Source organism: Leptopilina boulardi, unplaced genomic scaffold (assembly GCF_019393585.1).
Source record: "Leptopilina boulardi isolate dan_hultmark-lab unplaced genomic scaffold, ZJU_Lbou_2.1 LbouV2_265, whole genome shotgun sequence".
Taxonomy (NCBI): Eukaryota; Metazoa; Arthropoda; class Insecta; order Hymenoptera; family Figitidae; genus Leptopilina; species Leptopilina boulardi.
The window spans coordinates 213,317-234,914 of NW_026137824.1; the positions used below are offsets into that span (position 1 = coordinate 213,317).

The 21,598-nt window shown below is 26.5% G+C and overlaps 2 protein-coding genes across 2 annotated transcripts; both read right to left on the minus strand.

Moving 5' to 3' along the window:
• Nucleotides 1-1,202: 1,202 nt before the first annotated feature.
• On the minus strand, nt 1,203-11,599 carry LOC127281088 (uncharacterized). The gene is made up of 9 exons (XM_051304581.1): nt 11,407-11,599; nt 9,116-9,346; nt 8,836-9,014; nt 8,353-8,488; nt 7,580-7,817; nt 6,550-6,788; nt 6,205-6,383; nt 5,979-6,126; nt 1,203-2,562 (listed from the first exon to the last, which is right to left on the minus strand). Exons 2-9 carry the CDS (start codon nt 9,339-9,341, stop codon nt 2,303-2,305), a joined length of 1,605 nt encoding a protein of 534 aa, XP_051160538.1. The 5' UTR covers nt 9,342-9,346; nt 11,407-11,599; the 3' UTR covers nt 1,203-2,302.
• Nucleotides 11,600-18,659: 7,060 nt separating this feature from the next.
• On the minus strand, nt 18,660-19,592 carry LOC127281093 (caspase-3-like). The gene is made up of 2 exons (XM_051304589.1): nt 19,450-19,592; nt 18,660-19,246 (listed from the first exon to the last, which is right to left on the minus strand). Exons 1-2 carry the CDS (start codon nt 19,544-19,546, stop codon nt 19,008-19,010), a joined length of 336 nt encoding a protein of 111 aa, XP_051160546.1. The 5' UTR covers nt 19,547-19,592; the 3' UTR covers nt 18,660-19,007.
• Nucleotides 19,593-21,598: the final 2,006 nt, after the last annotated feature.

Consider the following 21,598-nt stretch of genomic DNA (forward strand, 5'->3'; position numbering starts at 1 on the left):
TATTATTTGTATTTCATTGAAAATAGTTTTGTAAATAGATTTATATTTTGTATTGTCTTTAACACAATTTGTTTTGCAACCTTTAATAGAACAACTAATCATATTTCCTTTTTTTTTCTTTAAATTATTTACAAAAACCAGAAAAAAACAAACCGATATAAAAACAATCAATTTATGCAGGTTATGTCACAGCAGCCATTTTGCGAAAGTGCTATGTGTTAGTAACTGTATGTACACACTTTGTGTCAGTGTGGGTAACTAGTTCCCAACTTTTCCGATAGGTTCGACACCTCTGTTAATTGTATGAGAAACGGGGAAATCAGCTTCAACTTTTTGTCGACTTAAGGCCAGGTCCAAGTAAGGCAGCGCCATCTACATTGAAACTAAAATTTTGGAAAATTTTCAACAGCCTTTTCTTGAAAACAAGAAGGTAAAATGCTTTTTCCTTTATGGATAATTGATTATTGGCAAGGTATACACCAGCTAAAACTTTTTTTGAGTTAAAATAATAAAAAAAATTTCATGTCAATAAATTAAATATGAGCACTTTTTTCACAAAAACTGTAACAGTTTATAGAATTTCAATTAAGAAACTAGCTTGACTAACTTTTTAAAATTATTTCAATTTTTTAGGTAATAATTCGACTGAAATTTCAATTAGCCATGAACAATTTTTCTTAACCACTTTTTTTTTATATGTATTTCATTATTTAGATTAGAATTGTTTAGAATTAGGATTTTTATTTAGATAAATTCTGATTAATCTAATTAGAATTAAATGTTGAAATTATATCTTAATCAGAATTATTCTCGTTAATCCAACTTGACTTTTTTTTTTTTAATTCAGTGTTGAATTACGATCAAGTAAAGTCAAGGGGGAAAGAAAAAAACATTTTTCCACTGACTGAATGCACCTAAGATTTTTTCCGCTCTAAAAGCCTTACAATATAAAGCGGAAAAAAGAAAAATTAAATGTCCTTTTTATAATTCCTCTTGAATTATGAATTTGAAAAATTGTATTAAATGAACCTTTTTGAGGGTAAATTTATTATCTGTCTTCTTTATTTATAAAAATTATTCCACTTTCCTCTAAATGGTAATGACAAATTTTTTTCTTTTATATTTTCAAGAAATGTTGTATTAAATGAATTAAAAAAAATTAAAATCTAATTATTAATTTAAAGAACAAACACTATAATAAATAATAATGATTAAATTTATTTTTTATTTATTTTTAATTTATACTGATATTGTAAAAAAATTTGTTCATTCGCAATAATTGTACACTCACAAAAGTGATACAAAAGAAAATATAATAAATTTTCTGACTTATTAACTAAAATGAATAAAAAAAAAAAAAAATACGAGAACATTACGACTTTCCTATATTTTACAATAGGAAATTTAATTTTTCACGGAAACATACACAGAAAAAACATGAACTCATTTTGAGTTGGGTATCGAATTGAGTAAGCGCCAAACTTCAAGTTACTCAAAATGATCCTAGTTGGAATTTCATATTTCTAGATTCGCTGCATTTGGAGAATGATTTTGAATATTATAATTATTTTTCTAATATTTCGACAATACCAGAAAAATTTTCTTTATTAGTACAAATATTTAGTAGTTTTTAAGTAAAAAATAATAATTATTACTTTTTTTAAAGTTTAGTTTAGTTTTTTTTTTGTTTTTAAATTTAGCGCTATTATATTTAAGTTGGCAGTAACGTTCTTGATATGAAAACAAATGTTTTTATTTTTCTAACCTAAAAACATATTTTACTTACCTCCATGAAGTTGGCGTCGTCGCTTAGCGCTGAAAATTTTGTTTACAGAACCAAAAAATGTCAAATTATTTTTTTTAAAAATATTTTCCGTCCAAATAATACATCGAGAAATACTTTTTAAGGTATATTATGTGAACCCAAAACATTTTTCAAAATTTTTTTAAATGATTTAAAATTTTTGGTCGCATGAAAAATAATTTTCGACGCTGAGCGTTTCACGCCAACTTCAGGGAGCCAACTTTTAATTCTCAAAATGAAAATATGGGATCTGAAATCATAGGGAATTATGGGGAAACTGACCTCGTTGCGTCAGCCATCTTGATTTTTTATCTCTTTCATCTACATATATTTTAAAAAGGATGAAACGAAAAATGGCTGACACAACGAGGTCGTCACCAGATGGCGTATCGCAGTATTTCAGATCCCAATTTCAAATTGATTAGCGTATACGCTATATACTTAAAAGGAATACAGGTTTTTTCTGTGTAATTTCCTGCTCATTTATAATATAAATTATTAACAACGACGTTTATTGGATTTTGGTTTTTGTTTTTTGGTAAAAAACACATTTCTTAGCAGCGTTGTGGTAATTGTAGGGATTTGTTTCATATCATGTCCATAATTACTGGCATAAGATGAATATTCTGTTGCTACTTTTCGTGATGTCATTGTCAACATTCTAGCAAGGCCCATCTCATGTGCATGGTCATCCAATATCTCGCATAAACTTTGAATGTACCAACTTCCTTCCTCAATATTTCTCCAGGAGGAAAATTCTTAAAGTGTATAAATTTTTTTTAAAATTTTATTATTAGTTTTAATATTCTATAATTGAATCGTAAAATTCGAAATAAAGTCAACTACAAAAAATGCGTAAGTGTCATTTTTGCATACGAAATTTAAAAAATTTAATTTAAGGCCATCGGGGAAAAATCCCTAACCTAAAAGTGTTTTCCCTTGCGAGATATAACTCGTAAATAACTTGAAATATTTTGTTCGGATTAATTAGATGAGGGCTCGCTGATTAAGAATCATCTCCATTTTTACAAGTAATTTTGTGGTTATAAAAGTTGGATTTTTGACAGAAGTGGGGACAGACATTGAATCTATGTGGCGCCAATACTAGCTATAGTGGCCGCTGCTGAACTAACTTATCCCAAATTACAATATTATTGCAAAAATGCACTGAGAAAAATAATTTCGTAATAATAAGAAAATAATTTTGTTGAGCTTTTTTAGTTGGCGTTACTAAAATATGGTTGTCACAACAGAATAGAAAGTGGCAATAAATCGGGAAGTTTAGTTGGCTCTACCAAAAAATATATTTGAAGCTTTCATGTTTACGAACTAAATAGTTTGGTTCCCAGTACTAAATAGCTGACATGCTGTATTGCGCACGCGCTCTTCTCGTAAATATGGCGTCGCTTCCCATTCACGGGATGTCAACATTAACCATATGTCGTTCGCGTCGTGAAGTTTCAGTGTTGAAGTTTTTATGTTTTTCAGACATTTTTTAAAAAAAAAAGTTTGTGTAGTGAAAATAAATAAATAAAACTTGTTACAAGAACGAAAGTTTTTTTCCAGCTTTTATACATTGTGAAAATGATTTAATCTCAAATTGTTAGTAGGATTCGTAGAGTAGTGGTCAGCGTTCTCGACTAGCGTTGCGTAGTCTGAGGGTTCGAGCCCCAGCAGTGTTAGGTTTTTTCCGCGATAGAAATTAATTTAAGTAGGCATACACGAAGAGAAAAATCTGCCTTTTATAGTATGAAATAGATTGCTGCTATTTTTCTTTAAACTTTTCATACACTGAGAGAAGTTAAACACAGATTTCGTACTAAACACACGTTCAGATAGTGTACCTAACCTTTCGAGCAACATCGGTTCTAAATTGTATCGCAGCTGCGCTTTTTGGTGGACAGATACTGTACTAAATCGTTTGTCCCATAAGTTAGGTCAGAATCAGTACTCAATTGGCGCTGCTGCTGTTCGATTTTAGTACTGCGTCTGCACATAATTGTGGTACAATATCTGTCTCTCAAAAAATGCAGATGTTGCGTTAAACTTCTCTCAGTGTACTAATAGAGCAAAGATTTGAGAATTTTTAGCATGAAACTTGTCTATGCTAATAAAGTTTGTCATATAGACTCTTATTACATACTTATTATACTTTTAATCCAACGGCGCCATGCGAAGATCGCACATAACATCATCCTACTATTTTTGCATAAGTTCTATGCTTTTTCGGAGATAGACTCTTGCAACTGGCGATTAGGCCACGCCCACCTTTACTTAATTGGAACTGCCCTAATCGCCAGTTGCAAGAGTCTATCCCCGAAAAAGCATAGAACTTATGCAAACATAGTAGGATGATGTTATGTGCGATCTTCGCATGGTGCCGTTGGATTAAAAGTATAATAAGTATGTAATAAGAGGCTATATGACAAACTTTATTAGCATAGACAAGTTTCATGCTAAAAAGACATACGATTGTACTATAATTACTCAAATTTCATGCCTATATAGCATAGAAAATTTCTGTGCATTAAATGTAAACCTTTCTATACTATAAAAGGCAGATTTTTCTCTCCGTGTAGGTAGGTTATATAAAGAGAAAAAGGTGAAACAAAAAAATAAGTTGGTTGAGAAAACAAAAAAAAAATTTTCATTTAACTAAATTTTTTGTTTGCTTAAAAACAATAAGTTAGTTGTGCAAAACAAAAAATTTGGTAGACCGAACAAAATGATTCAACGAAAAAATTTAGTAGCCCGAACCAAACGGATTAGTTGCACATATATCAAATAAAAAATTTGGTAGAGAGAACCAAACTTTGGTAGATGATACTAAACATTTTTCTCAGTGTGGAGAAGAGTGATGAACTCAGTGACCCTTCCTCTATTATTCCTCCAAATGCCAACTCGAAATACTTTATCCTTTAAAGATGAGAAGAAATTTACGAAACCTCTTTTTGCCAATGTTTAAACATTTTTTTCAAATAATTATTTATCAAGATTATGCAAAATTCCGAGAAGACCTTCCTCTATTATTTCCAAAAAATTACAACCTAAAATATTCTATCTTTTTCAAATTAGAAGAAATCTACAAAACCATTATTTTCTCCCGGATGCCCTTAAGGCCAGGTCCAAGTGAGGCAGCGCCATCTACATTGATACTAAAATTTTGGAAAATTTTCAACAGCCTTTTCTTGAAAACAAGATGGTAAAATGCTTTTTTCTTTATGGATAATTGATTATTGGCAAGATATATACCAGCTAAAACTTTTTTTGAGTTAAAATGATGAAAAAAATTTCATGTCGATAAATTAAATATGAGCACTTTTTTCACAAAAACTGTAACAGTACTTTCTCAGAAATTACAATCAAAAATGCAATTTCCATTTGGAAAATTAATAAACGCTAAAAAATACACGACCTAAGATTTACCAATCACGAAAATAACAAAAAAAAATTTTTATTAAATATTTAACATATTGATACTGCTTTACTGATTGTGACAGCCCTTTGGTAGATTATGTATTTCAGGTGGTTAGCAACAGCGCCAATCTCCTCCTTTCGGCAAAACCAAAAACGTCTGGTGACATATATAACCTGCCAAACGGCTGTCATAATGAGTAAAATATGTTATGTTAAAAAACTTTTTTTTTGTTATTTTCGTGATTGGTAAATCTTAGGTCGTGTATTTTTTAGCGTTTATTAATTTTCCAAATGGAAATTGCATTTTTGATTGTAATTTCTGAGAAAGTACTGTTACAGTTTTTGTGAAAAAAGTGCTCATATTTAATTTATTGACATGAAATTTTTTTTATTATTTTAACTCAAAAAAAGTTTTAGCTGGTGTATATCTTGCCAATAATCAATTATCCATAAAGGAAAAAGCATTTTACCTTCTTGTTTTCAAGAAAAGGCTGTTGAAAATTTTCCAAAATTTTAGTTTCAATGTAGATGGCGGTGCCTCACTTGGACCTGGCCTTAAAATTTACGATTCAATTATTAAAAATTCAGAAAACATTTCGTTCACTTTGAATTAATCCAGAAAATTAACGTTTGATCCTATCAAAAAGTGTTTTATAATTTTTTTTTGTAAATACATATTGATTGGAATAACAAAAATTACACTGTTTTTTTTCCTCTGATAAAATTTTAAAAATACAAGAAAAAAGTATGAAATTACCTGGAAATGTGCTATAGGCAAAAAGAAAGTCTGCATGGGTTGGAATTTTATCTGAACCTGAATCAGTTGTTCCAGTATCTGTTTCTATTATTTTGTAATTATTTCGTTCTATTGTAATTCCGGGATCAAGTTTTTCACCTCTGTTAGTCTGAAATGAAAAATTTTAAACTTGTCGAAAAAACTACTCAATTCTATAATAATTGGTATACAATAAATTATTTTTCACCTGGAAAAAGAATAATTTTGGTTTTTCAGCTAGGGACTTGCATTTATCAGCAGTAAACGGTTTCCAGATTACGTCTAATGGGTAAGTTTTATCTTTGGCCTTGAGGAGATTCTTGCTTAGTCCATGAGTTAAAACAAAAATACAAAGACAATCGTTTTCACTGTGATCTTCTCTTCGAACTATATCATAATATTCAATTATTAATAATAAATTTTTAATTTCCTTTACCTTATATATGCATAGAAAAACAATAAAATTAATTTTCTATAAGAAATTTAAAAAAAAAAAAAAAACTAGAAAAATATTCTATTCAATTGTTATACTGACAATATGAGTGGTACCTACGTTTCATAAGTTCATCTTTGATTTCATCGTACGTTAAATTGTTATGCACTTTGACTATAAAGCCAAGATTATCAAAAGAGATTTGAATTCTCTCTACGTCTTTAGCTGATCCTTGTCTCTGTTCGGGTCCAGTGTTAAAAATATCATGATTGAAAATTATACATTTCCCTCGATTTTTATGATTCATATTATACCAATGGGAGTCATTATTTATTAGCATTTCTTCTAATGAGCTGGAACTGGAAAAATAAGACAAAATTTATTTTCTAAATAACATTATCAAAATCTATTCTGCTTTGACTTTCAAGGGCAAAATCTTAAGGTGTCAAAAAAGCAAATTTTTCATTTTTTTTTTTACTATTTTCAAGACAAAGAAAAGGATTTTTCTACATTAAGGCCATGTGGGCAAAAGCCGTTTTTTTGTGGTTTCCAACTTTCTCTGAAATAAATAATGATTTCGGGTTAAAATATTCAAAACTTGATAAAGGAGGGTGCAAAGCATAGGGCTGTTCTTCACTTAACGTAAAAATAATAAAAATAAAGCAATAAATAGTAAAATAATATCATAGTTCATTCAGCGGTCACTTGCTCGAATTGGCGCTGTTTACTGGGACACTGACACACGCAAGCAACGTCTGTGTATGCGCCGCCATCTTTGTTGTCATTTTCGTTTAAAAATTAAACTTTTTAAACTTATTTTTAGAAAAATTTAACGCAAAATTAAGTTTTTTCAGGAGAACAGCGCGGTGCATTGTACCCAAATCTATCAACCCACAAAATTTTAGCCTAAAATCTTTTTTCATTTTAGAGAAATAATTTTATAATTATTTTTTCATATAATTAGTTAAATAAGATGTCATTTTATAGTTTTATATATCAATTTTCCATTTCTGCATAGAGAAAGAAAAATTGTTATTTTGTTTTTTAAAAAAAAGGCGTGCACTTGCTAATTTGTACCACCTTGAGATTTGCGCTATATGCGATAGCATTATCATTATATTACAGCTCTAAAATTGGCAACCTTCTTTACATGTTTTTTTTGGTTAAACGCAAATTTTTTAGCAGCGTTGTAGTAAATACAGGCATTTGTTTCTGGTGCTTTTCAGTCGCATTATCCGAAGGGAGTGATGAATATTCCGTGGCTACTTTACGTAACGTCATTGTCATCATTTTAGCAAGAGCCACTTTATCTCCATAATTGTTGATTATTTTACATAAGGACTGAATGTACCAACTTCCATCTTCGGGATTTCTCCAGGAGCGAAACCCTTAAAGTACACAAATATTATTGCAACAATGCGACTTTAGTGCGGCAAATGCCAAAGATAATTATGAAACGTTCATTATTTTGATTACGAATTCGATAGCGAAAAGTTTCCGTGAGATGTATTCCACAGTGCTACACTCAAATAAATTTAGAAAAAATTAAATTTTCGAGATATTCGCTCCGGAATACCACCAAAGCTTTAACCCGGGAGTCTCGAACCAAAAATGTATGGAGCACTTTTTGATTGGTCCAGCGGATGCTGAGCTACACTCAAATAAAGTTCCGAAAAAATTTCGAAAAATTAAATTTTCGAGATAATCGCTTCGGAATACTATAAAAGTCATTAGAAAAAAGTTCCGAACAAAAAATGTATGGCGCACTTTTTGATTTGATCAACAGATTGTTGCGACACCACAAAAATCAAGAAAATTTGATTTTTTTTTGTGTATATTTGAATCAAAATTCTCCCTATGTACACACTTAAAAATTATTGTGTAAAGAGTAAAAATAAAATAATTAATACGATATAAAATTACCTTGGACTGTACTGTACGCAAAAAGGAAGTCTGCGTGGTTTGGAATTTTATATGAAGCAGCCGAAGAATCTGTTTCTGATGAGTCACTACTTCCCGAAAATGTAAATCCGAGATCAAAATTGTCACCTCGGCATGCCTGAGAAAAAAATCATATTTATTTATTTATCATTCGAATGCACTACAATAATTAGAACTGTAATTGAAATTAATTGACTAATTCCATTGAATTTCATCTGAAAGTGGTTGGGGAAATATAATTTTTGAAAAATTTACTTTTTTAATATGTTAAATTCATACATTTGCTTATAGTTAATTAATAATACAAATTTATGGTAACTTTGTAATCCTTAAAATTTTATTTTTAGTTTCATGCAAAAAATAAAGGAATATTTACAAATTAATAATTTTATTAATGATCTCAGAAAATGTTTCAGTTTAGCATATTTGAAAGGTAGATTTTTTTCATTTAGTACCATTTCTCACCTGAAAAAAGAATAATTTAGGTTTTCCAGCTAGGGATTCACATTTATCCCCAGTAAATGGCTTCCAGATTTTATCTAAGGGATAGGCGACATCGTATGCACAAAGGAGATTCTTCTCTAGTCCATGACTTAAAACAAAGATGCAAATACAGTCGTTTTTACTGTGGTCTTCTTCCTGAACTATATTATGGAGTTAATTGTCTATTAGAAATTTAAAAGCATAAAAAAAATATTTTATTTAATTCATATATATGTATATATAATAATGGACTGGTACGTACGGTTTTTAAGTACATGTTTGATGTCATAGTAAGTTAAATTGTTATGCGTCTCAACTGTAAATCCAAGATTACCAAAAGATATTTGAATTATCTCTACATCTTTAGCTGATCCTTCTCTTTTATCGAATTCAAAATCCTCGTCATAATCTTCATGATTAAAAATTACACATTTCCCTCGATTCTCATGCTTCATATTATACCAATGTGCGTCCTTATCTGTTGGCATTTTTGCTAATGAAAAGAAAATGGAAAAATAAGACAGTGTTTTTTTTTTAAAATAACATTACAAATCTATTCTGTTTAGACATTTAAATGAAGCTGCAGTACGCAACGTATATGATAAACAATGTTTTAAAAAAATAATTTTTTAAAATGAAAAATTCTCTAATTTTTTGCATAAAAAAATATTTCTTGTAGAATTCAAACGAATTGATTAACCCATTTATTGAATTTGTGCAGACAAATTAGAAAGAATTAAAGCTTATAGAAAATTAATTCGCTGAAATCGAACGATTTTTCGTCGCAGTTCAATAGAGGTTTGTCGTATTCAGGAGATTTGCAAAATAACTCCAATTTGTATTTGTCGCTAAACGGGATTCACCCAAAGCTCTTCGTGAATTCAATTCACGTCAATCCTTTTTCGTTTACTGGGGCAGTGAAAAAATAAAACGAACATAACTTTTTTCTCAAGAACCTACAGGTCTTAAAAATTTAACTACATAATTTTAGAAGCATTATCTAGTAGTACACCAAGTATTATCAAAATCTGCTTGTTTATCCGATTATCCATAGAACCTCCCCAAGCAGCACGGTATATCCCCTGAATATCCCTTGAATACCACCGTGGAATATTCCCATCATGTTTCAGGAAAATTAAAATGTCCGCATCATGGGAATATTCCACAGTGACATTCAGGGTATATTCCAGTGACATTGAGGGTAATATTAAAGGAATATTCCAGTGATATTGAGGGTTTATTCCACGGTTATATTGAATTTTTTTTAAGTGTTGAAATAATAGAAATATATAATAAATTGTTATTTGAATAAGCAGGAAGATTAAAAACACATTTAAAAAAAAATTCAATGTAACCGTGGAATATTCCCTCAATATCACTGGAATATTTCCACAATATCAACTGAATATCCCCTTAATGTCACTGGAATATACCCTGAATGTCACTATGGAATATTCCCATGATGCGGACATTTTGATTTTCCTAGAAGATCATGAGAATATTCCACTGTGGTATTCAACGGATATTCAGGGAATATACCGTGCTGCTTGGGTCCTTAATTTCAATATTTTACTAGTATTTAAACAATTTTAATTTCTGCTAGTTGACGTGCAGACGACATTGCGCACGCAGCATTCTCATGTAGCCAATTTAGTCCACGAATCACGTCAGCTGGTTACAGGAGAATGCTGCGTACGCAATGTCGTCTGCAACGTCAACTAGCAGAAATCGCCAATTGTTTATACTCGTAAATTATTAAAATTAAATAAGTTAAACTTGCATTTACAATTGGATTCCTTTGGAACATTAAAGAAAACACATGTAAGATCATTTTAGCGTTTAAGTGATTGAATTTTAGTTTGTCGCGTGAAATTTATTCAATTATTATTTAATAATTTTTTTGGTTGTAAAATTATAAAAAATTGTAACTGAAAGAGATTTATTCCTCTCATTTTCCTTGACATTTTAAAAAAAAGTAGACCTTAATCCGATTATTAGAATGGAAGATATAGCAGTTTGAAATTTTTTATTATTGCAAATCTCGTAAACTAACAAATATTTTAACCTGCAATTTACGTTAAAGATTAGTCTTACTATATATAACAAAATTCTAAAGTTTAATATTGCAATCGGTTAACCTATTCCAAAAAAGTCAAAATCTCATCTGGAATCGCTGCTTTTTAATTTTAAGATAAATGACTTTTCCGACTTAAATAATTAAAATTGTTATAACTTTATAAAAAAAAAAATTTTAACCAAATGTGTCGTCTAAAAATTATTTAAAAAAAACAAAATATCGTACATGAAATAAATTTTCAGCACCGAAAAAATTCAACCTGTTCAACCAATTTGAAATAAATTTAGTCATTAAAAGAATCAGTTTTTACTTTTTCTTAAAAATTGTAACGTTTATTGCAAGATAACACGATGGCAAAGTCAGATAATTTGTCGTCATTATTTTCAAATCTCTTTACCCTTTCCCGCCGACTATGGCGGGGAAAGAAGACTACCATTGATAAAACAGGAAAAAATATGTAAACAACAGAAACTCACCAATACTGATTGTTACACAAAACTCATGTAAAACTGTGCCCCACACCTTGCTGTTATCGTACTATTATTATTATTTTTTTTTGTTTCACTTAACTCACTCCAAAATACATTAATATTCGACTTGTCAAAAATGTCGCGAGATCCACCGGCAAATTCAATACTGGCTGTTCTCTTATCTCTAAATCTTGAAATGCGCATAGATCATGGCGCAGGCTCCCTCCTTTCTTGCTCTGTATGTAGCAAACTAGAGGGGATATCGAAAAAACGAATATTGATTGTTGATTTTTAACTTATCGATAGTTTATTATTAAATATAATTTTATTTTCTTTATTTTAATTATAATTATATTTATCTAATATTAATTTACTTACTACTTATTTACTTACTTACATAATCTATATAAACTTTTACGAAACCTGTCAGTATGTATCGTAATTATTAATAAATATATATTTATAAATATGTTTATTTGAGGTTATGTGTTTGTCATTTTAATTTATTTCTTATAATTTATTATAATATTCCTTTAAATATTTTGTATCTACGTTTTTAAATTTCGATTAAAAAATAATATAATTACACTGTCCGACAGCCGAAAAACACTTTTTATCTGACCTACTAGAGGTTGTAGGTAACAAAAAACTAAGAATGGTATATTTAAAATTTCCCTAACACCCCCAAATTTTAATTTTAGAGCCAAAAAACCGTTTTTACATATATTTATGACTAAAACCCTTGTAACTTTTTTAATTTTGCACCGATTTAAAGTTTTTTTTTCATTTTGAAGCTAAAAAGCAGGACTTTTCAACCCACATAGAGTTTTTATGTTAAAAGCAATATTTACAAGAGAAAAGTTACAAGAAAGTTTAGAAATTGTCAGTTTTTCCTCAATTTTACAACTTTAACCGATGTTTACCACATTATAATTATGTTTTAAACATTTTTTTTCTTCATGTATAATATTCAAGCGTACTAAATTGTGCGTCGAACGAGCCCTATTTGAATAGTTTTCTTTAAAAATTGACTGATTTATTGCAGTTTTTCTATTTCAAAGACCCGTAGAGCAAATTTAAGTATTTATCAGTTTTTCTTAATTGTTTATTCTTAAATTGTTTTATATGTAAAGTGCTTCTGAAGTTTTAAACATTTTTTTGTATCTTGGTCATTCTATAAGAATAAGTTTTTCTGTAAATATTAATTTTATTTTCCATATAAAAAAAACGTATAGCTAGCCTCAAAAATGAAATTGTAACATATTTTATAAATATACTTTTTGTCAAGAATGTTTTTATTTACTAACTAAAATTCAACTTAAATTTTTAATATTAATTACTAAATTAAAAAAATATCCGAAAATTCATATTATTTTGAAATTAGAAGAGTTCATTCAGTCCTTGTGAGCCGAAAGTTCTGAACGTTCATCTGAACGAAATATTTTTTCTCAATCTATAAAAATTATTAAAAAATTATGATGACCATGTAAAATAAAACAGTAAATTAAATTAAACAATTATTAAATTAATAACTTCTTTTTTGATATTTTAAACAATATTTTGTAATAAAATTCGCACTTAAAGAAGTAGAAAAACAAATTTCGTTCATATGAACGTTTAAAACTTTTGGCTCGCATCAGTCCTTTTATTTTATTTTATATTTGAATCGTCCTCGTAAAATTTAAGCGTCCAGCAATATTCGGAGATTATATTCACTGTACTTTTCCCTTAGAAGCGTTTTTTATTGTTTATATATTTCTTGATGAAGTCTTTCACCTTGATCATCACTTACTTGCCCAAGGTTTAAGGGAAGGAAGACGAAATGGAAGTGCAAAAAATGAATTTTTATTGATGTTGCAATTTCATTTTTGAGGCTAGCGACGTTTCACAGTTTTCCTAAAAGTATCAAATTGAGACCAAAAATTGCATCAAATCTTTGCAACGTTTTGATGCACATAAGTTATATCAAAAAGAGATCGTTTTATGTATCATTTTTAGAAATAATACACGAAACGGTCTCATTTTTTGATGCAAAAAATTTAATCAATTTATATCAATCATGGCCGAATTGAATCGACTCAAAATTAAACGAATTTTTTTCAGATATTTTGGTAATAGTACAATTGCGGAGACCATTTCACTATTTAATTTGAAAATGAAAATAACAGAAAATCAAAGACAATGTGCAATTCGATAATTAAAAAGTGACAGCTTATAAACATAACCTAAAATGCATGAGAAAAAATTTGTCGATAAAATCAATATAGCCGAGCTTTTTAGAAGGTAGATGGCAGTTTTGCTTTTTATAAAAACGATTCGGGAAAAATTTAAAGAAAGAAAATAGGTAAGAAGAAAATTTTGTAATAAGTTTTCGAGTTGGCCTGCTGATCCTTTTGTTTATATAATTTGTTTTAAAAAAAAATTATAATTTTTTTTAGTTTTTTTTTTATTTTTCAAAATAAAATGTATTTTAATTTGCTTTTCTATTAGTTTACTATTAGATACTAGTCTCAAAAACACTTTTCATTTTGGAAAATAAAAAAAAAGAACGAAAAAAAAGTAAAAGTTTTTTTTAAACCAAATTATATAAACAAAAGGATCATCAGGCCCACTCTAAAACTTATTGCAAAATTTTCTTTTTATTTTCATGGGGGCGGTTCAAGTTCTACACATTTAGATTCTACACCGTATAAATTCTACACGTTAAATTCTACAATGTTGTATTCTACACAAGTTCAATTTTTCACAATTTAGTTGTTAAATTCTACACAGTTAAATTGCACACTGACAAACTCTACACAAATTCATATTTAAAAATAAAAATTAATTCGTTAAATTCTACACAGTTAAATTGTACACCTTTAAAGTCGACACACGTTTATATTTAAAAACAAAAATAATTTTGTTAAATTCTACACAGTTAAATTGAACACCGTTAAACTCTGCAGAAATTTGTTTAAAAAAATGATAATTATTACTATAAAATTCTACACAGTTAAATTCTACAAAATAAATTTCTTCGCAGTTTATTAGTTGTGTTAAATTCTACACACGTTTATATAATAAAAAATATTAATTTTGTTAAATTCTGCACAAATTTATTTTCAAAAATGAAAATTATTACTGTAAAATTCTACACAGTTAAATTCTACAAAATAAATTTATAAATTTTGTTAAATTCTACACAGTTAAATTGGACATCGTTAAATTCTACATTTTAATTAGTTGTTGGTTAATTAATTTTTTTTTTAAATTCTACACAATTAAATTGCACACCGTTAAACTCTACACACGTGTTTATTATTTAAATATAAAAATAATTTTAAAAAATTCCCATATACTTTGATATTAGTTATTTTTCTAAAAAAAATTTTTTTATTTTAAATTCAATATATTTTTATAAAATTTATTTAATTATTAATTAATTAATTAATTAATTATTAATTTATTTTCAGTATTTAAATCTGAAGAGTCCCAACATTGACGGGTGAATGCGAATGTTAATTTTAATGATTTTTTAAAAATAATATGTGGATTTATATAGAGAAACAAAATTAACATTCTATAAATACTACATTTACTTATAATCGATATATATTCTTTCGTATTATTTATAATAAATTTTAATTAACTTATTTATTTTTTATTTATTAATTTGATTCTCAAAAAAGATGAATTTTCTTTCTGAAAAAAGTGTGACAAAAAAAATATATAATAACTTTTGAAGCGTCTTTAAAGTAAATTTTTAACAATTTATTAATGCTTCAATTTCTATAAGCTTTCTTTTATTCTTTGACAAAAAGTATATCATAACATTAATATTTATGTCCGCGTGTGAAAAAAAAGTTGTTTACGACCAAATAAATTTATTTTCCCTTTTTTTTGGTGATTTTAATAGAAAAAATGAACAAGGGTGTCTAAAGGTAAGGAAAATAATGGAAAAGGCAAATTCAAATGGTAAGGAATTTTTTTAATTTTCTGGAATTTCTAGTCAATTAAATTAAATATAATTAAATGATTATGGTTATGATTTTTTTTAAGTATTAAAAAAAATTTTTTTTTAGAAATAAAGTACTTTTGAAACACGTTTTTCTTTATGTTATACTAACTGATAAAAAATAATGTATCAAATTTTTTCGATTTTTCTCATAAATTTTAAAAATTTAGTATAAAATAATGTAATTGCAACGAATGCATCTAAAAAATTGAAATTAATTGTGACTTTTCTCAAAATTGAAGTAAACAATTTTTGAAAAATATTTTTAATTTAGTCTTTGATAAACATATTAGGAAATTTTTTTCCCTTTCAGCGAAAGTAATGTTTTTTGTCGATTAAATAATATTTACAAGTTTTAAGCCAAAATTTAAGGTTTATAGTTTATATTATCAACTAGCAAAATTAAACGCGCCAAATTGAGTATTTCATTGTTTGTTAAAAAGAAATTAAAGATTAATATTATCAATAATAATTTAATTTATTAGAATATTATTACATATTAAATAATAATAATGAAAATTATACGTTTACAGGCCTCGGATTATACGACTTTTTCCGACTTTTTTCAAAAATACGACTTTTATCGACTTATTTTAATAAAATGCGACATTTTTTTTTTACATTTGAAAAAAAATTTAAATAAAATACATTTTTTTAGTATAAAATGTAGATCTTCTTCAGATCTTCTTCAATTCAATTATTTAACAAATTTTGAACTAAAATGATTCTTCACTAAATTAATTATTTTTAATAATTTTAATGAAATACATCACAAATTCAATTATATTAAAATTATTTTTCAATTAAAATTTTTATGAAATTTAACAATTGTTTATAATTTAAAAAAAAAATATCACAATAAAATTGAATTATTTTTTAAAAATTTCAATTCAAAATAAACTAAAATTCAATTATTACCCGAAATTTTAATTCAAAATCAATTAAAAATCCAATAATTATCGAAAATGTTCAATTTAAAATTTAATTATTTACCAAGTTTTCAATTTAAAATGAAATAAAATTCAATTATTTTCTAAAATTTCGATTCAAAATTAATTATCCAAATTTTCAATCAAAAATGAACTTAAATTAAATTATTATAAAAAATTTCAAGTAAAATTCAAGTATTTCCCAAAATTTTCAATTCAAAATGAACTGAAAAAATCTAAAATTTAATTATTTCTAAAATTTTCCATCGAAAATTTTTTTTTTTGAAATTCAATAATTTCAATTATAACTCTAAGGAAATTCAATTATTTTTAACTATTTTAATAATATTCTTTGAAAATTCAACTATCTGAAACCATTTTTCAATTAAAAATGATTTTCAAATTATTGTATTTTGTCCGCATTTTCCAATAAATTTTTAGTGAAATCATCTAAAATTTTAATTACAAAACACTTAAAGTTTCAATAAATTTCAAAAATCTCAATTTTAAATCTTTGAAAATTCAATTAAATTTAAAAAATGTTTTTCAAAAATTGTTTGATAAATTATTTTTAGTTCTGTAAAATTTAATAATTGTTTGAAAATTAACAAGAACTTTTGAAATTTAATTATTTCTAAAAATTTCAACTTTAACCCTTCGAAAAGGATTATTATTAAAAATAAAATTTTTTGTTTAAAAATCTGTAAAATATTTTTGTTAAAATAAAAAACAAATCCACTTTTTTTGGAATATAAATCGACTAAAACCAAGCATTTTATTATTATATAATTTTTGAAAATAAATAAAAAAAAATTCCTAATTTCACACAAATGTTGATGATAAACTTAAAATTCTCTAATTCAAACATTGAATTCGAATTTTATGAATGTTTCAAAATATTTACAAGAAACTTCTGTACATTTTTGATTTAGTGATTTGTTTTTATTTTTTTATACAGACACTATATAAAAGTGAAAAAATTGTATTTATTCGCAAAAAAAAAAAAAAAAAAGATTCACAGAGTTGATACAAAAGTAACAAATTTTTCTAAATTGTAATATCTCTAAAGTGAATTAAATAAATATAAACTATGAGAAAATTACAATATTTTTCCTATTTTACAAATATAGGAAATTAATAATTAAGTTTTTGTTGAATCTTAATTATTATTGTTATTAACAATAATTATAGAAAGAATTTTTTAAATTCAAATTTTCCTTTTGAAGTCAACAAATAACTTTTACATTAAATATATATGTGATAGAAAAATGTATAAAATAAATTATATATTTTTAAAAAAAAAATTCATCTATCACATTTAACAAATTTCAAAAAACATTTCCAAGAATCAATAAAATACATTATGACGTCATTTATCATTAAACTTTGATTTTTATTATGATTATTTTTGTTTGTTACGCGAATTTTTAATGACGTCATAATGATCCTTAAATAATTTTTTCTTTTTCTAGAAATTGAACCAAATAATTTTTATTTAAATTAAATAAACTGTATTTGAACCAAATATTTTTTTGTACTTAAAACATAAGAATGGACTCAAAAATTATTTAGTTCTAGTAAATATATTTATTTGATAATATAGTCATGACTATTACCGATTATTATTTGAATCAAATAAATTTTTTTCCAATGTATAGAAAAATTCTATTAAACGAAAATTCTGAATTTTTTTAGAAAAATAATATTGAATATCTCAAATATTTGGAAAAAATAGAAATTCGATAAAACAACAATAGATAAATAAAAATTCCCGAAAATTTTGTCTAGACATAAATTTTGTTAAATGGAAATTTTATTATTCGTTATATTAGAAAATCTTACTTCATGAACGTTTAGTTAGATAGAAAATTTTATTAAATCAGAATTTAATTTAATAGAAATTCTTCAGTATATAAAAAATTCAGCTGATAAAATCTACTTTATAAAATTGTGTTAAAAAAAAAAAAATTTTTTAATTTTTTAATTCGACACCAAAAAACTTGCCACAGATCTAATGTGGGAAATATATAAATAGACACTATAGATATTAAATTTGTTTTTGTGTGTGTGTTTGATTTTTGAACATATAAATTAACTAACCCTATGTAACTATAATATATCTAGAATGAAATTATCGTCTCTAAAATAGAAAAAAAAGTGGTTCAACAACGATTATTCTTTACTAGAATTTTAAAGCCATTTCGTAGAATGTCGTCGACAATGGAAAAAGCAAAGAATTCTCAATTCTACTTTGATTGTCGAAACGCTTTGTCTTTCATGTAACATTAACAAGTCTAGCTTTAATTTTTTTTCGTCATCTTTCTTTCTCTTGATGAAAAAAAGAAAGAAAGAAAGAAAAAAAAAAAAAAAAAGTGGAACACGAACGACAAGAAGTCGTTCATCCTTTGTCTAAAAAGGAGCTTTTGAGGTATATACGCGGAGCCACTCGACATTCAAAGGTCATTTTTCTTTTGTGCTTTTCCCGTTTCATCTCATCTTCGCATGTGATAATCGAAGAGACTGCAGTACAATAATTATACATGGAATGATTTATTTTTTTTTTTTGTATGATCGTTTGGAGAGTATTATCATTATATTTTTTCCCCTCTATCTTTCTGATTATCCTGCTGAATTTTTCTTTTTTTTTGGTGATAATAATTATAAAATAGCCTATACTGACTTTATGTTTTTTTGGTAAAAAACAAATCTCTTATCAACATTGAAGTGATTGATGGAACTTGTTTTTGATCGTGTCTTGTTGGATTTAAATTATCATAGGATGCATATTCCGTGGCCACTTTACGCGACGTCATTGTCAGCATTCTAACAAGGTCCGTCGTTTCAGCATGCTCATCGATTATTTCACATAAGCACTGAATGTACCATGTTCCTTCCGCGGGATTTCTCCAGGAGAAAAATCCTTAAATTATAAACACATATTTAAAAATAGAAATTTTTTTAATTTTGTGTTAATTTTACCATTAGAGAAAATAAATGCAATTTTTTTTTTCATATACATTAGAAGAATACAAAATTTTTTTTTGTACTTTTGCTGTTGTAAATCTTGGAAAAAAATTTGCAATTTTTGAAAAAGGTTTTTTTGAAAAAAAAAAAAAAAAATACCTTGGACTGTGCTGTGAGCAATAAGGAAATCTGCATGGGTTGGAATTTTATATGCAGCAGTTGCAGAATCTGTTTCTGTTCTGACAGCACTTCGCATTAATGAAATTCCCGAATCGAATTTATCACCTCGACAAGCCTGAAATAAAAATCATATTTATTTATTATTCGAATTTGAAACCCAAGTATTAATATAGTAGAACTAATTCAAAAGGATGCAAAAAAAAAAAAAAATTAGAATAGAAAATATGAAAATTTATAAGAGAAATTATTTTATGCTTAAAAGTTTTTTTTTATTTAATCATTATTCTGTGAATTGGTATTTTTTGTGAAAAAAATTATTTTGTGAGAATTTTTATTTAATGGAAGTTTATTAGATAGAATTTTCTTTTAGCCAAATTTTTATTCCTTCGAATTATTTTTTGATAGAATTTCCAATTTCCAACCGAAAATTCACTTCACGGAATTTCTATTTATTCGAATTTGCAATTAACATTATAGCCACATTTAGAAAAAATAATATTTAAAAATGTTTAATTTAAAAATATTATTTATTTAAATGAAAATTATAATATGTTTGATTTAAACTAAAAGGTTAAGGAGATTCAAACCATTAACATAACATCAAACTAAAAAGTAGTTTTTAATAGAACTAAAAATATACTTAAAATTGATTCCAGCAAAATTTGAAAGATCCAATTGTAAAATTTTCAAAAAAAATTATTTTCAGTTAAAATTTGTTACTAAATAATAATTAATAAACATTATTTTGTGTTTTTTTCGCAAAAGTTAGTGAACAATTTTATAATTTTCATTCAAATTTTTATAAAAAATGGCTCATTTTTCTCTTTGAAAGATTCTCTACAATTCTGAATTAAAAAATAAAAATTTTATTTGTTTATTAACTTTTGAACGAAATATTATGTTAATAAAATTCAACGAACAGATAATTGTAGAAAATCTTTCATAGAGAAGAATGAGATATTGTTTGTAAAAATTGGTTAAAATTTACAATTCGTTTTAAGAAAAGGCGTAAACATGGTGTAGTATAAGGTGACCGAACGACCATGTTAAATCTGCGTTAAAAGTGGACCAAATTTTGGTAACCGCTTATTGTCATTAAAATACGTAATGGAACACTAGCGCCACTGATTGTGTTAAACTCAGCTGGACAGTCAGCCATTGTAAAAGTTTTAAAAATAAAGAGCAATGTATTTTTGGGTTATGTTCAACGTATTTCTAATTTTTTCCACTGTTTACACTACTTCGTGGTTTACTCACTTCCCACAAGAGCGCTTGTGTTCCATTACGTATTTTCATGACAATAAGCGGTTACCAAAATTTGGTCCACTTTAAATGTATGTCGTTCGGTCTCCTTATACTACTCCATGGGCGTACACAAGATTTCTTACATTTTCATGTTTGTTTACGTTTCACATACTGGACTTACCCTTAAAACGAATATATTTATTTAATATTTAAACTGTCAATTATAAAAGAGTTACAGATTTCTAACAAAAAAAAAAACGCCTTTTTACCCCAGTGACCTATACTAGAATTTGTATAAGATTAATGTTACCTACAAGGAAAGAATTTTCTGCGCATTTTACAATAGTTTCGGTGCCATCTATATACGCAAGTTCTACAAAAAATTTGTTTTGGAAAAACAACAAAAATACATTTAAATTTGGTTAAAGTCAATTTGTCATTTTAGCAATTTATTTATTTATAACAACAAAAATCTTAAATTAAAAAAGTTGTAAAAATCACAGATTTAAAATTTTCAAAGTTAATTTTCTTTGTTATCTTCAGATACTTTTAATTAGCAGGGATGGATGTGGCCAGAATAGTTAGGTAAGACGTTTTCGAATATAGCGAGCAAACGTAAATTTGTATCTGCAAACAAGTAATATTTTTGGATATTTTATATAATTTATAACATTTCCTAAATATCAATTCTTTTCTACACTTTTACGTGTATTTTGTGCAAGAAATTGAAATTCAATCGTCAGCCTAAGAAAAAGGAAAATTTTTCGAATTTTTTTATGATATGGGTAGTCTTAAGGGTGGTAATATGTGTCTTCAATTTTTTTCTACACTTTTAGGAGTATTTTGTGCAAGAATTTGTATTAAAATCGTCTGCCTAAGAAAA